General features: G+C 37.2%; 1 protein-coding gene across 1 annotated transcript in view; it reads left to right on the top strand.

Moving 5' to 3' along the window:
• The first annotated feature begins 5,627 nt into the window (after positions 1-5,627).
• The window catches only part of MALRD1 (MAM and LDL receptor class A domain containing 1), a 232,774-nt gene continuing 221,372 nt past the window's right edge, over positions 5,628-17,029 (top strand). The window contains exons 1-4 of the mRNA XM_053963779.1: positions 5,628-5,790; positions 10,264-10,404; positions 14,309-14,403; positions 14,484-14,645. Coding sequence (XP_053819754.1) covers positions 5,628-5,790; positions 10,264-10,404; positions 14,309-14,403; positions 14,484-14,645 — 561 coding nt within the window. The remainder of the gene's footprint in view (positions 5,791-10,263; positions 10,405-14,308; positions 14,404-14,483; positions 14,646-17,029) is intronic.

The following is a 17,029-nucleotide window of genomic DNA, read 5'->3' as shown; positions in this document are numbered from 1 at the left end:
TATTAGTTCCTACTTAGTCTAATGGTCTAGGGGTATCAGGGGGTATCAGAAAAGTCAGAAATTTTCAGACCACTTATTTGTATATGGATGAGGAAATTAAGATAAAGGGGAGTTTTGACCAAGAAAGATTTTTAATACATACCTCCTGTCTCTTTTCCAGGAATTATTTCCAGAAATATGTAGAGCGAGCACGACTGCTTGGAAATCCTCAGGAACAGTATCATTGCAGAGATGTTCTAAGGATTAAATCAATAATATGGGAAAACTCCATGGATATTTTTTTTTTTTTTTTTAGCCTGCTTACTAAGGTATATATTTTGCTGAGACTCCCTCTAGATCTTAGCAGCCTAATTTTCAGCTCTTGGGCATGTGGATGTGTTTCAGGACTAAAGATTAATATTGCAAACCTGGGCTGTGCTGATTTAGCTGCAGCTGTGGGACATGAGCCCAGGGATATTGCTTTTTTCCAGATTTGTCCATTTTCTTGCTGTTTTTTTAACTAATGTTATGTATGACAGAAGCAGACAGACCATTGGAAGGATTTATTTGCCCTCACTTGCATACCTAGAAGTTATACCGAAGGGTAAGCTTATTTTTCTGTTAAAAAAACACCTCTAAAGAACTTTTTTCACGCAGAAATTGACCTCTTTAGGTGGTCTGCCCTGAGAGGTCCTTGTCTGCCTCTGCTACCTGTAATGCCTTTGGTTGCTGTCCAGTCTCTGGCAACCAAGGTTAGGATAGATGAGTTGAGATGGATAGAACTCTTTCATTTGGTTCAGGTTTAATTTTTAAAATACTATTTTCCTCCAAACTTTGAAAGAAAGCTGGATCTATTTATGTTCCTTGAGCATGAAGGGAAGGCCAGCTCTTGTTCCAAGAGTTGCTAAGCATGCTTAACGTGTTTACATTTTGGTTCCAGTGAGGGCTGCATTTTTGAAAGAAATGTTCCAACAGTGCCTGTACACTGTGTGACCTGAAGCAGAGCAGCCACAGAGAGTGTGCAGTGGATATCCCTGCAGGAGACCAGAGCAGAGGATGAACTCTGGGAGCACACCTAACACTCCTTGGCCACTGATGGGTGTTTCTTCCATGGGACCAGTCTGGAGCAAGTTTGAGTTAAACACCTTATGAAACATATTGAGCCATGTGATGTGATAGCTCATACCACATAATGCATCAGGTCCTCTGCCTCATGGGTTTCACTCTCCCGTGAGACAGTGCCACTTGCTCTAGGTCTCTTGCAGGGACCAGAGAGCTGCTTATAGGAGAGAACAGAACCAAATGCTTGGCAGAATGATGTGATAGAAGAAAGGGAGCAGTATGTGCTGAAACCTGTTGGAAGTCTTCGGTCTGCAAAGCAAATGCTGAGAACATCTTTATTCCATTCTTATTTCTCTGAAGAAGTACATAGCAGGCAGGAGGTAGAAATGCATCTACCTGATCAGAATTTATGCCAATTCATAGTTTTACTTTCTACTAGGATATTGCTTTATGGACTAAGAACCACTTTTGGATTTTTTTTCCCCTGTCATATGTTGCAGTATAGAGAAAGAAGGGCATTTCTTGACAGCTCTTGACAGTTCAGAATTGAAGTACTTTTTTTTCCCCAAACTCTAGGTGCAGAAACAACTTGTAGTATGTGGTACACATAGGGAATTTTATCTCCCTCTGAAGATTTTCTCTACTTTATTATCACCTGTGATATCCTCTTGAATTTTATCCATTAAAAAGATGGAAAAGATGCTTCCAAATTGTTTCCCAAAATGTAATATTTTTTTAGTCCATAATGATCTAGGGCTTTGACATAATTATATCTAGTTCATCACACCTTTTCCTAACACTATGGACTTTTTCCCTTTATTAATTGTAATTATGGTGGTCATGATGTACTCTGATCAATGCATTAAGTTTGGTTTTAACCTCTCAATTGATTTCACTGATTTCTTTTAGCAAATGGAGATGAGTGCTAAGAACACTTGCCCAGAATCCTTTTATTCAAATATATTAATATCTTAGATCTCAATAGTTATCAGATAACTATAAACTAAACTCAATAGTTTCAGGTAACTATTGAATTAGTGCCACTTAACTGAAAACAGATGCTGTGCAATTATTGCTTTTCACATCTAAGTACAGAATTCTGTCAGTTCTTGTTAAAAATGGATCAGTTTGGGATAATGGTGATTGCTTGACTTTCTGCTACTGTACAGAAGCCTTTCAGTTACAATTTGACAATTTAAAATTAGAATGCCTTATGACAGTATGAATAGTGTATATTTGGGAAGGGACTCTCAAAAAGAAGTCTTGTCTGAATTTTTGGGAATTATTTTAAAAATACGTTTTTGGTGGTTTTATTAATAATCAGCTAAAATTGCTCTTGCATGAAAGATTTTGGGGGATTTTGTTAAAATTAACAGTGTTTACTAAATCTTTATGTTAGAAGAAAGGAGATATGTGTTAAAGATTCATACACTGGCACAGTACTGCTCCCTAGTCTGATCACATAAAGAAAAAAAAAAGCAAATTATAAGTTTACTGTTTAAAAGTTATATTAAACTTAATGAAATTTTAATTACTCTGAAAGAGTGACTTGATGCTACTCTATAAGACCTTTCCCTGAAAGAAAATTAGTATTTACAGCAAAATTTGAACATATTTTCAGATGGTGAAGCTCATATCCCAGTTTTTTCGTTCTTTCCTCTGTTTCATTACTGATAATAACTGGCTCTACAAAAACCTAAAGGAGAATTGCTAACTGAAATCCATTTTATGCTTAAGCAAATAACTTTCCGTTCACATGAAAAATGGTCTCAAAAATGCAAAGCTTTTCTGGTCGTGTTTGGATTTCTTTCTAAGACTTACCTTTTCAAACTCCTAGATTAAATATCTGAAACTTTTTCAACATTTACTTAAGATGAAGGCTGAGTGGGAAATCTTTTTCACTTACATGAAATGTGACTTGCCTTGTCTTAAGTTAAATTAATTCGGGTAAGCCAGAAAAATCCAGATTTGATGCAGTTTTCTGTTTTAACTTTCTTTTCTTTTTAAAATCTGCTTGTTTGCTAAAATAACTTTGGAAATAGACATAGTGTCTGGCTTTGCTTGCTTTCCTTTCAGTCTTCATTTTCTCTGCAATATTTCTCTAGTGCTTCTAAAAATACCCTTTAGTTAGTGCCCATCTTCTGCTTTTCTTGACATCCTGCATATTTTTTGCCAGTTTATACTTTTCCCTCTCTGCTTCCTTTATGTTTTTTCAGGGTGCTTCTAGTTCAGTACTTAAAGTATTTATCCATTTGACATTCCCTGAAAGTTCTTTGCTTCTGAGTCATCTTCTTGTTCCTTTCTATATGATTTTCAGAAATAAAAATCTTTGTTGTTCTTATTCTTAGTTAACGAGAGGGCTGAACTGTTGCTCTCATCAAGAAACTCTCCCTACATGTACATAGCCAAACACTTCCCAAAAAAATGAGACACCTTTTCTTTAATTTTGCACTTTCTGTTAGGCCTTCACTGAAATACTTTTTCCCTTATTCCCTTAAAGATCCATGGATTACACCCTAAATATTTCTGAATATTTGATACATTTTTCATTTATTTCCACTCATAACAGATTTTATTGTGGTTTTGACTTATTTGGCCTATGCAAATTTGCTTGTTATGAATGTTTTAGAGCATATCAAGCTGGAAATGGAAACCAGTTCCTGTCAAAATTATCCTTTGATTCAGAATACTTGTATAAAGATTTATACTACAGGCATAGCAGTTCAACAGTTGGGAAAAATGTGGTGGGAGATTTTATAAAATGAAAGAAAGCTGAAAGACAGGGAAATCCTGGTATTGTGATGCTTATCAGTGTGAGGGGAGTTTAAGAAGATATAAAGGAAAAAAGAAATACGATAAAATATTGTATGTTGGAGAAAATTAGTTGAAAGCAGCTGAATAGCAGAAATATTTAAGCTTTTACAAATGTAGTAACATGAAAATATATGGCATAAGGTGTTCTGGTTTTTGTTGGTTTTTTTAATATAAACTTCTAGTCTAATCTGTACTTACAGACTGGGAGAAAACAATTCAGTGATATGCATTCTTGAGGAATATATATATATATGTATATGTCAATGAACTTTTAATTAATTTAGTTGTAGCTCTGCTTTTTATCAGGAAGTTTTCCAAACAGCTCTATGGCCTGAGGACAAAGCATTAAAATAAAACAGCTAAAACAATGTCCACAGGAATAATGATGAAAAGAGTAGAGTTGAACCAAATGAGCTGGAAAATGCTTTCTAGGCAGAGCAGGAACCTTTGTCACAATAAACATGTGCCTGCCTCTGGTGTTGGAGATAATAGGAAGTTGCATCAGACCTTGCACTTCTTCCCTTCAGGTGATGTTGGAGTAGTAGTCTTTGTTCCCTGACAAGAGATTTCTTACACTAGGAAAATACAGATCTGCAGAACACACAAATGATTTATTCCCCTCCAGGCAGAGTTTGCATGTTTCTCTTTACAGATACTATGGCACTTGTGCATTCCAATCAGCATACTTTAGTTACAGAGATATATCTTGTCTTATTTCTGCTTACCAGGGCTAACAGGCAAATCAGAGTTATGCATCGTGGGATGTGCATTCCCCTGACTTGATTTTGTGAATTCGTGGGTGACAAAGTCTCCAGACCTGCTAGCATCAGTTACTTGTTACAAGCTGCCACTTGGGATTTTTTTTTTTTCATCCCACTATTCCTATTAGAGGAATGCTATACCTACCTGAGTGCCACATTTATTTTGTCTAGTTCTCACCATTATTTCCCTTCCAAATTTTGTGATTAACTTCTCTTTTTCCTACCAGCACTGCATCCTTGGGTTTGGGGCATTTGAAGTATTTAAGCCACTTCACTAAAACAATTTTCCTGATTTTATGTGATGCTAGGCTGAATGAAACAAGTTGATTCAACATTCTCTCACAAGGTTGGATCTTTTGATTGTTTGGATCTCCAAGTCCCCCTCCTTGTGAAGATCCTTGAGTCATTGGTCTAAAGGTGTGGCCAGAACCATTGTGATTTGGTGAAACATTGAAACATGCTGAAAGGTGTTACTAAAACATCCTCGTAACAAGAGACAGAAGTCAGTGCACTGATTTGCAATCACTTTGATGCAAAATCAATTGAAATTTGAATTTCTCTACTGTTTTTTACATTTAATGTACAAACTTTTCATGCATTTTGTAAACATTTGTCAATTCCTTCTGAGCAAATAGAGGTCTAGGTGGGTGTTGGTCATTTAGTAATTCTACCCCGTTTTCCTGTTGTTTTCTTATCTAATATACTTTCAAACCACTGAGCAATAAATCCAGTCAGTAAGTTAATGATATACAGTTGACTTTCAGAGCATGTGCCAATATTTTTTAGTCATAAAACGTTATATTCAGTTAAATATTATCCTAAGACACACCAGATTCAAAGTCACTGCTTCTGCAAAGCTTCCTGTAAGCTGCAGATTAAGAAACTGAGGTTCTAAAAACATCTCCCAGAGAGATGTGTGTAAACACAGCTTGGTAAAAGGTGCTTCATGACCAATACTAGGCAGTTTCAGTAATTATTGTCCAAGTGAAGGCTTGGATAGTAACATAGCCCATGAACAGGCTCCTGTACGTCTGCGTGCTGTGTTGCTTTGCTCCGGTGGACACTCAGTCATCCACAGCAAGTGGGTGCCAGCGTGGGGATGGCTCTTCTGCTCCACCTGGAGAAGTGTGCATCTCCACCGACTGCTGTGGAGACAGCAGTGATGAGAAACAAGGTAAGTCTGGTGGGCCTTAGACGTGTGATACAGTTTGGTAACTGAATGTGACAGAAGAGAGAACTAGGGGGCAGGCTTTTATGTTAAAAAATGTTTGGGAATTCTTTTTTTTGTTTGTTTGTTTTTTACCGTCTTCATTTTCTAAAGAAAAGTTTATTCTAGCTTCAGTTTGATTTTTCACGCTTTTTTTCTTTTTCAACATTTGTGAAGCACAAGACTCTCATGAATCTTCACATGGATATTACATCACAAAACAAGTGTTTCCTCATCCAAATTCAATGAAGATTCAGCAAGTAATACCTTTTTCCTTAATTTGTGGGAAACTTATTTGATAGAATTCAGATTGAATACAAAATACCTAGACCAAGGTATAAGCTACAACATTTTTGTGGTTTTTTTTTTTTTTTTTTTTTGTCTAGACAAGGGTGGAACTTTCCTTGAATTCATGAACTGATTAGCAACTGATTATCCTAGCTTAAACTTTGTCACATGCATTGGTTACAAATACAATTGGTGCTATGTCCTGTAAGGAATTGATCTAAGTGGTGAAAGTGAATTTTAACTGCTATTCTCTGAGTAAAATTGCATCAGAATTCCAGTATTTCCAGAATACTGTACTACAAAATGCTGCTGCAAATGATTTCATGTCATGTCTTTAAGCCCAGCTGGAAATGAAACATCACACAGTTGCTTGCTTGTGGTGGAATGGGAGAAATGTAGTAAAACTTGTGTGTTGAGATAAGAAGAGTTTATTAATTGAAAACGAAAATAAAGTAAAATAAAACAGGGTAATTATGGTAAATAATAATGATAACAAAAAGGAAAAAATGCAATTCATGTACAATACAGTTGCTTGCCACTCACTGACTAGTGCCAAACCTCCCCTTCCTGATCCCAGATCAGCTGTGCTTCCAGCTAACTCCCCCCAGTTTATATAGTGGGCATGACCCTTCCCAGCTATGCTCCCCCCTGCCCCAGTTTTGGTGGTTTTCTTTTGTTTTTTTACAGAATTACAGAATATTCTGAGTTGGAAGGGACCCACAAGGATCACCGAGTCCAGCGCTGAAGTGCGTGGCCCGTATGCAGACCATACCTAGAGCCTTGCTGTGATTAGCACCAGGCTCTGATCAGCTGAGCCAGCCCTGCAAACTCCTCACTGGCACAGCATGAGGAAAAGGGAAAAAATAAGTCCTTGCCATAGGATATATATGACTCAGCAAAAACCAAAACATCAGCACGTTATCAACACCACTGTCATTCTGAATCCACTGTAACAGCTACTGAGAAGAAATTAACTCTTCTCTAGCTGAAACCAGGACAGATGTATAAGGTAGTCCTTCTCCTTGAGGATTTTTGTTCTGAGTCCAAAGAAAAGCTTTATCAAAAATTTTAATTCTAACTAAAAAGCTAATCTGAGTTCTCCTCCTCACTATAAAACAAAGGAAGCTACCGTCTTTGTAGGGATTTTAAAATTTAACTTTAAATATAAAACAGATGGTCTTTAGATGAGCCTGTATCTATCTGTCCACAATGAAAACTATTAATTAGAGCATGTTAGCAATCACTGAATTCAGCTGAAATCTGTGAGAAAGAGCAGTAACTTAAATCTGGGTTCTTCAAATTACAATTGTGTGTCCAACCACATAAAGATTTTCTTCCTAAAACAGGACTCCCTGTTTTATCCAAAGAGGATGCAGAGATCTATTTGGAGCAGGAGTCTAGAATCAGCTCTAGGATACTTGCTTTTTATTGGATATCAGGACATTTTTGTAAATTTCCTGTGCTGTACAGAAATGTATTAAATGGCAGTGGCTGAAATGCCTGTTGAATTCCCTGACGTGTCTAACGCATCTCAGGTTAGCGTATATTTTTATCACTTGCCCAAGAGGTGGGTATGCCAAGTTCCACTGCATAGCCTTGAAATCCTCATTGTGCTTGGTCTTGGTTTCCCTGGAAAGGGCATTTACTCCAGGCAGCATTTTCTATTGTGATTGCAGAATATGGAACAAGATGTGCATTCTTCCATTATCTTTTATGGAGGATTTTTACACTTGTCTGTTGAGGGAATGCAGCTGTAGACAAATGCTTATATGAAAGTAGAGAATTAAAGGTTTCTCCAAAGACTAGTATGAGCCTTTGGTCTCTGTAAAAGCCCTAAATATGAAATTATTTTGTATTTCATGTGAACGAGCTAGAGGCGTTGAACTAGGCTTTGAGAGACAGGCTGCATGCTGGGACTGCTTGGATAATGCTCTGGATTACTTCAGGAGATAAATCAGCTGTCAGACATGAAGATACAGATCAGGGAGTCAAACTGAAGATTTGCCCTGCTGCCACTCTTTCTTGGGATTTGGGATTATTGCAAAATTATTTTTCTGCTTAGGTTTCATCTCCTGGTCTCATGTTGGTGACAGGTGCCTGGTCTTTTCCCTGGGCTTTGCTCAGATTTAAAGAAGCTTTTGCAGTGAAAATATATAAAAATTGGAATTCCAGTTTTTATTGTTCACTTGGTCTTCATACTGCAAAGTATTTGCCAGGAAATGAATGATAACTAAATACTCTTAAATATATTTTTCTCCCAGAATATCCTAAACTGAGATTTTATACACATGCACACTTGAGATAGAACCTTTAACTGTCATCTGTTCCTGTGAGACTTAGAATTTTTTCTTAGAAGTTATTTTAGATTTTTTTTTGTTCACAGGAAACTCAGCAAAAATTATCTAAAAAATCCCACACATTTCTTCCTTCTGAACTTTTCCTCTCTATGCAGTGATTTTTAACTTTGTAAATCTATCTTCCAGCAAATTTACATTGGTTTTCTTTGAAGCTATATTTTTGAAAATTAATATTGCCTTGGAACATAATGCTGATTTTTTTTTAATTTAAAATGGTACAATTCTTTGTATTTCATGCATATTATTTTGCAATTGTTTTTTCAGGTATGAGAAAATTCTTGAAGAAATATTGAGTGTGATTTGGTGCATCTCATGCAATGCCAAGCAGATATATATACTTCAGTGGTGTTAGTGCTTTTGATGAACCTCTGACATGCCATTTAGCCACTTAAAGATCTAAGGAATAAAAGCAGCAATAAAAAGTTGGTTGATGGCTCAGCCAATGTGCACATTAACTTGAGTCTGGAATAATGAATTATTTCTGTTTTCCCCTCACCTTGTAATTAATTGTTGCAGTAAACTGATACGAATATGAAAGTAATGAAATTGAACATCATAGTGTGATTATCAATGCTGCAGTTGTTACTTTATTTAAAATGACCAGTGAATTATGATAATACAGACTAGACCAAAAGCATTAGCAGGGGCCTGGAGTGGGCACCAATTAGAGAGGGAGTGTGAAGGCATTGTAGCTCTTGTATCCAACCAGATATCCCAATTAGAAGGCAGGGTCTTAGCCACCTTCCTCTGCTGTGTAAGACAAAGGGCAGGGGAAATGAAAGTTTCCACACAGGACACAAAATCTGGAGACAATGCCACATACTCGCTGCTCTGCTTGGGCTTGGGTTGCAATAAGTTTGTTCTTTACAGCTGCATCTACTTAGACTTATTTTTAAATTAAATCCTTCCACCACTACAAGAAGTACTTCAAGGAACGGGGTTGTCCAGCCTGTCAAGCACATCCAAGCACTTTCATTCAGCTTGGATGTGATGCATAAAGGGCTGTTTGACACCTGTGCAAAAACCAACATCTGTCCCTCCAGCCCAGTAAGCAGTTATTTATCTGGTCCCATACCTACCTCAAATTGCCTGAATGAATTCTTACACCAAACGGGGTTTGGTGCTAGAAAGGTGTTCTGCCTTCCTTTTCCAACCTATGCTGCTCTACAGGGGAATCTGGAAGGGGGAAAATGCTCCTTCCTTACCACATTGTGAAGTGTACTGGAAGAGATAAGAAAGAGGAAAGACAAGTGGGGACACTGTGCCATTCTGAGGATTGTTTTTGTCTCTTGTTTAAATGATGTGGAATCAAAAATAAAACCAAACTTGCTCTCTGATTGCATCCTGGTGTTGATTCTTTGTTTTTCTGTGCAAGAACTCTGGACAAATTCTTCACCTTAGAGCTGCAGTATATTTTAAGAACAATCTTTGCATATAAACTATACTAGCTTGGAGATTTTCCTACAAACAGGTGATTACACACATATTTGTGATGAAAAGAGCACATAGCATAGTAATAAAATATTAAACTGACAAGTTTGGATTTGGTTTGGTGGAGGAAGGACTTGGTTGATTGTTTGGGTTTTTTTTCCCCCATGTTCATTCTCAGTTGTCTTTTTTCCACTGTGCTGCTTCTCTGTGTTCATGATTTAAACATTCTGGTGTTTCTCACTTTTTTTCAGGGCCCTGTTCAGAGTGTTTCTGTGTGTTAACTATACAGCAAATAATGGTGAAAAAATACCCTTTTGCTTCTGTTTTTAAGCATTTAATTTTTTGTTTGTTTGCTTCAATTCAGGTTCCTCCTGGAACAACTGTGATTTTGAAACCAATCTATGCAGAGTTCTTCCTGAATTCAATTTACAGCCTGGCTGGATAAGAAGAAATGGTCGATCTGGGATGGGACCACCATACTTTGACCACAATGGGAATGAGAGTGGTAAGACTCCTCATGTTCTTTGGGGAAGCGATGGACTCTTACATATTATGTAGTTTTCTATTTAATTTACTAAATTTTGCTAATTTCTTGATTGGTCAGTTATATTCTGCCACATATTTCCTGAGCATTTGTGTCTTTTGAGGTGATTTTGAGGTTTCTTTAAGGTGATTGCAATTACAATAACCCAGAATTCCAGGGGGAAAGGGGAGGAGTAAGACAATATTCTAGTAAGCAATTCTTGTTATCATAGAGGAGCAAGTAATCAGTTTCAAAAGATGTGTTTACCTACCAGAGTGATCTTTACTTGTTCTGGAGATATTAGGTGGTAAATTCAGTCTTGACCATTGCAAAGTTTAGAAAATTTGAGACATATTTTAATGTTTTCTTGGACTGGTAAATGCCTGGAGTGTGTGTATCTATCATCTGTGACTAATATTGCTACTCCAAATATTTTGAGAGAAGAGGACTTCGTATTTGGAGATAGGATAAGCTTTGATAGTCTGTTTTTGAGACAGCTTCTTCATAAATCTTCTTACAATTCTACTTTACCTTGAAGAGTGTCTCTCAACTAAGTAATTTATTTTCTCTTTCCTCAGACAAAATTTACCCTTTATACTTGTCCTATGGCCAAATTAACCCTGCCTTTTCTTCTGTGATACATAGTGTAATACAATAGCTGTTTAGTTCTCTTCTCCATATTTTATGTTATTCTCTTTCCCTTCACCTCCACCCACACCCTGTCATCCATTCTAGGCACAAGCAGTGCTTTGGAAGCCTTCATGCTGAGCACCTGAAGGCAGGCATGCAATGTTGGAGCATGTACAAGAAGAGACTCCTATGTGGGACGCAAGTGTTGTTATGATTAACCCAGGTGCTTTACACCCTGTTCCCAAACTGTGATGATCTGGGAGTGTGGAAATCTGCACTGTTCTTAAGTAGCATCTCCTACGCATTGCATAAGCCATCAAAGAGGTAGAAGTTCCCAATAATGATAGGTATAAATTGGTGGTTTCAAGGGGAATGTATGGAAAACCTGCTTAGAATTCAGCACATGAAAATGAAACCCAAATTTAATTTTTTTTATTGAAGCAAACAGCAACAAAAGGCCCCATTCTCAGTTTTCCTGCAAGTTCTCATTTCACAATGGACAATTCTCATGATACTCTGCAGTTAGGAAATTTTATATATCTGATGTGCTTTTAGCAACTTCAGTTTTTGCTTGTGTGTATCTCAGAAGCACATCCTGCTGTGTGTATTATGCTTCCAAATATAAGGTTGCTCTTAAATAAGTGTTGATTTAGACCAATGTTGGCACAAAAATGTGAGCAGCTACCGAACCTTTTTCTTAAACACAAGCTTTTTCTCGAGTATGCAAGTTGTGAAATAGTTTAAAATAATAAATCTTTTCTCATTAAGAAAAGTGCCATGGACTACAAATATAGCAAACTCTTGGCTAGAATCAAAATAGGTTAGCCAGGCAACAGTCTTGCTGTAGTTGAAGTTTCTAGAATTTTACACCCCACATCAGGATGCAGCAAATGCCAGAAAGACACACTAAAAATCAATAAAAACTGGTGGGGAAGGAAAAATGTAACTTGCACAGTCTGCCAAAGTCAGGCAAAGATTGAGAATCATGAATTGAAGTGTTTGTTGCAGACGAAGCAAACTGTTCAGTCACCTGTATTGTTCACATTTACTTGTTTTGGCCCTTCAGTCACTGTTGTATCTGCCAGGTCTCAATTGTGCAGTGGTCATGTTAATCTAAGTTATTTTATTCAGGTAGCAGGAAGCTCAAATACTTGTAGCTATTCAGCTTTCTGAGAGGCTGTGTACTCAGATCAGTGAACTGAATAGCTAAGGAGATTTAAATGCATTGTATTAATTTGCTTCTATTTTTCTACCTGGAGAATGTCTAAACTGCACTTTCATTTTCTAAATGGTGATTCTAATTGCCTACGAAATATTTATATCTTCTTATGGCAGTGAGTCGAGTTTTCCCGCTGCTGGTGACTCAATAGACTGTGTAATCCGTTTTATGTTGGTTGCTTAAAACCTAGAAATGATTCTCTATCATGACAACTGAGCAGAGTATGCTCTATGGTGGGGTGTTAAAGGAAGACTTCCTGCCACCAGGATAAAACACACACATTAGCAGAAAAGCAAAGATCCCTTGGTAAATTTAACTCCTTTGAAGATTTATGTAATCATTTACCAGAACCCAAATATTTCCTTAGGCCTGTCTCTCGTGGATCTTTTTTTTTTTTTTTTTTCACTGAAAAAGTAATTGAACAAAACAGTGACAACCACTTTAAAAGAACACCAAAAAAATCCACAACTTGATTTTGCTAGAAGAAACTATTCTCTATGCAGAGGTGTAATCTGAAATGACTGTTCAATGAATTTCTTAAAATTAGTATTTCTTCCCTATCTTTGTAAAACTTAAAATTCCTGTGGCAGGTGACAAATAAACTTTTTACTCTTAGACACATTCATCTTTAGAGAACTAAAAGAAAAAAATTCAAAATTTCATGGAGCTAACATCCAATGGAACATATTGGAGTCAGGGACAGGGCACTGCAGAGACACCAAGCCATCTGTTGTGGGTAGGAGTAATACCCTTGCAGCTGGCAGGCTCCAAAAGCGCTGCCTGAGCAGTCAGGAAAGGTCTAAAACCTGGGGGCACATGGCCACTGCCCTGGTAGCGGGCTGCAAAATGCTCCTCTGTGGGGGATTGCTCAGCTGGCTCCAGCCCTGAGCTGGGCTGGTGGTGCTTCATCAGGGGCTTTCCAGTTCCACACAAGGATGAGAGGTCAAGGTGAGTAGTTTAATAAATTAAGTAGTTAGATGTTTTCATCTACCCTCTGATATTTGGTGAATGTATTCATCCGTATTTTTAGGATTTTTTTTTCCTTTAGTCCTGCTTGGCCTTCTCCTTCATCTTCTTCCTTTCATTAGCATGTGAATGTCAGAGGACAGCAAGTTACTTGACATTGTTTGGAGTTTGGGAAGAGGAAGAGAAAGGAAGAAAAAGAATTAAAAACAGATTGAGTCTTTTTCTATTCTTTATTTTTCATCTTGCATCCTTAGCATCTAACATCTCTGAAATCTTTGTGTTCAAGAAGAGCCAAATTTTGACTTGCAGTATTTGATATCCTAAAACAGGGTGGTTGCCTTCCATCTGTTGTAAGATCAGAAACAATATTGTCAGGAAGAGACACAATCAGTCAAAGGGCATGGCAACTACCATAGTTCACTGACTCCTCTTGAGCTGTTACACTTTCAAGTGAAGCAAGGACTTGTTTTGTAAATGAAAAATAATGTTATCTTTAATGGTAGATTTGAAGTTACAAAGACAACTTTTTATATTGGGAATATACAGGGATACCACATCTTTCTCTCAAGGCAATTTTCCGAGCAGCCAGAGCCCAGACACCACCAGTTTTCAACGTATAAAAACACCCCAGTCTTCTCTCCCATGTTCCACCACCTCCTCAAATACCTGAACTATCATGACAAATGTGTATTGTTGTTTACAGCAGTTGGATGTTTGGGCATGAAATTAGATATGTACTCAATCATTGGAGCTTAAAGTCTTTGGATCAGCTTTTTGAGTTTGTCTCACTTTGTCCCAAAATGTTGAGTATTCAAGACATCACCACATGAAATGTTTTGGAATCCTGCTTAAAATTTTAGCTGGAACATGGGGCAATAACATGACAATATTGGACATGGAAAAAAGCTTGGATCACAATGGCTACAAGAGCTATTAATCTTTTCTGGGGAAACAATTCCAGTTGGCTTTTTAGGTATTAATTTATACCTGTGCATATTGCTCTCCTTGTTTTATTTGTTTTTTTTTTTTTTTCCAGGCTTCTAAGTTTTCTATTTTTATTCCTTTTAATAGCTTATTTCCTCACATTGTCCTCTGAAATGCAATCCTCTTCTGCAGCTTTAAGAACAAGCGTTTTCCTTCCAACTGATGAGGAACACCTTTGCCAGGTATTTTGATGCACATTATTTGTATTAAACTGTTTGCCATAGTATTTCCCTGGAATAATCAATCTTCTTCTTTTTCCCAGATTAGATTCCATTATTGGGTCAGTCAAATGAGCAGAACATTAATGGTGGGGCTTCAAAAGCTCTCTGAAGACACTGTTACAAACATTTGGCAAGTTTCAGGAGAACTACGAAATCAGTGGAACATAAATACCATTACAATCAATAGCACCGAAAAGTTTGAGGTTAGTAAATTGAGGTTACTGTAAAGGACGCTTCTTAAATGGTTTATAAACTGTGGGCCTTTTTAATAGCAATAAATATTTTGTAATTGAAGACATTTCATGAGGTAAATGAGAAAAAAGCCATTTCAAAGATTATAGTTCGCATTATCAAATATAGCTTGTTCTTAACTTTTGATGGTGTTAAAATTGACACCAGACTTTGCATACACTGTGTGTATGTCTTAAAACAGTCTCATTGAGCCATATATTATCTACCAGCCCATAGAGGTGATATATTTGTGATCTTAATTTTCAAGACTTTTTACAGTCTTAGCCTCTGTCTAACTGGATTGATAAATTCAAGGTTTCATTTATGTAGGAAACTGCATTTTATATTATGAGATACTGTTTTATAGGGGTACTGCAGGTGACAAACACTGTATTTACCTATTAATTGCAGCTTTGAGCCTTTGTCACAGAACACATGCAAATAGTTTAATTTTGCTCAAAGCTACTGAAAAGCAATGCAAATGTCATATGCTATTTAAATGCTTTTGCATGTGCATTTACAAAAGGCATTAGCACAGTAAATGTAACTTAGGGCTATAATATTGTGGGTGAGGTACACTCACTGCTATGCATAATACTGGAGAGAAAGTAGGGAGCAGAGAAGAAAATGAGAGGCCTTTCCTGCTAACTGCAGTTACTGTGAAGTTGCTTAGCATGCAAACCTGAAGGCATGGCAGCACAACCTCATTTCCCTAAACCAAGTAAGTAACATAATTACATGGCTTCCATATTGTGCTAAAGCAGCCCACAGGATCTTGATTTTTGAAGTAATAATGGCCTGCTCAACTCTTATGAGAATGTATATTGCAATATACCTGTAAACAACTCAACACAAGTATCAATGTTGTTATTGGTCAAACACTTACCTCTACCTGATAAGAGTGTAGCAATCTGAGGTTGTATTGGAAGGGCTTACTTCTAGATTTATTTTTTTCATCGTTCGTATTACTCGGCAAATTGACTATATGGCAATGGTTAATATAATATGGCATCTACTTCCTCTGAATTGCTAGGTCCAATCCCAATTAGATTATTGCTTGCAAACCTGGTTATACTTTGGCCTCTATCAAGTGAACTGATGGGCAGAGTCCAGCTTTAAAGAGGCCGGTGTCAAACTTACTGCAGTAATCATTACAATTGACTTAAGAAACACAGGTCAGCACCTCACAAAACCTAGAGTCTGAAGCCAAGCAAATTTTCTTCTGTTTGCACATTTTGCTTCAGTGACAACTTGCAAGATATCAGTGTCATACAAGTGAATGCAATTCACTTGCCCTTTTCCACTTGTTCTTTTATATGACAAGCCTACAGGGATACCTGTGGCATTTTTCATGATAAAGTGATTATTAATGTTTCTATGAGACAAAAAATGATGGGAGACAAATAATTTTTATTTGGATATACAAATCACTTTGAAATAGGGCGCTTTAATATTTCTGTCAATTTTAAAAACACATTTGAAGTGAGATTTTAGTTAAAATCTACCTCTGAACCTCCACTGCTTATTTCCTTAGCTCATTTTGATGTTGACTGTTTAACACTTATGTCTGTTCTTACTAAAAGTCTGGATTATATCTATGGGATATAGAATTTAGTTTGGCATTTACAAATCTTCATTTTATGGGGTTCTGAAATGCAGAGATTGCAAGTGGTTTAACTACTGGCAACAAGCAGAAAGCTCAGTATGTCTGTTTTGGCTGAGTTTTGGAGAATTGTATCATGCTATTCTCTCCAAGCTACTTTTCCTCTGATTTACTGAGCACAAATATCTGTCTCCCAGACTTCATTAAGGCAAAGGGTTCTAGGCTTGGGGTTCATTTGTGTCTTTGTGCTTGATTCCTTGTACTTTGCTGCTGCGCTGCAGTCTGCTCCTGTGGCTGTGTTGTGGAGTCAGCCCAGCTCATGTCTGATCCCGCCTGCAGCCCCACTGCACCTTCCATGCCACTAATGGAGCTGCAATGTTATTTGATCTGGTGCTCACAGATATTGCATAGATAAATATCATTGCAGTTATGAGCAAATAGTGCCATGAAGACTTTTTTTTTGTTACTGATTTGTGAGCTTAAAGAGCTCTAGACTTTGTGTGAGAAGGAAAACTGAATTGTTCCTTTCTGGAATGAACTCAGGTGTGAGTCACTTTGGTTATTATTGGACTGAACTTAGGGAAGGTCAGCTGGGTATCTGCACCAGATAAAGCCTAGATAATCTTTTCTAGACACAAGAGCAGCTGGGGGCATCTAGTAATATTATCTTCTGGAAGTGGGGAAGTTGAGAGACTGTTCAAGAGTTTTGAGGAAACACAGGTTCATACAGACTTTGTGTGCTCTGATGGAATA

The sequence above is a fragment of the Vidua chalybeata genome, chromosome 1 (assembly GCF_026979565.1).
Source record: "Vidua chalybeata isolate OUT-0048 chromosome 1, bVidCha1 merged haplotype, whole genome shotgun sequence".
NCBI classification, from domain to species: Eukaryota; Metazoa; Chordata; class Aves; order Passeriformes; family Viduidae; genus Vidua; species Vidua chalybeata.
The sequence above is the reverse complement of the archived record's forward strand: the minus strand, read 5'-3'. Positions and strand labels throughout refer to the sequence as shown.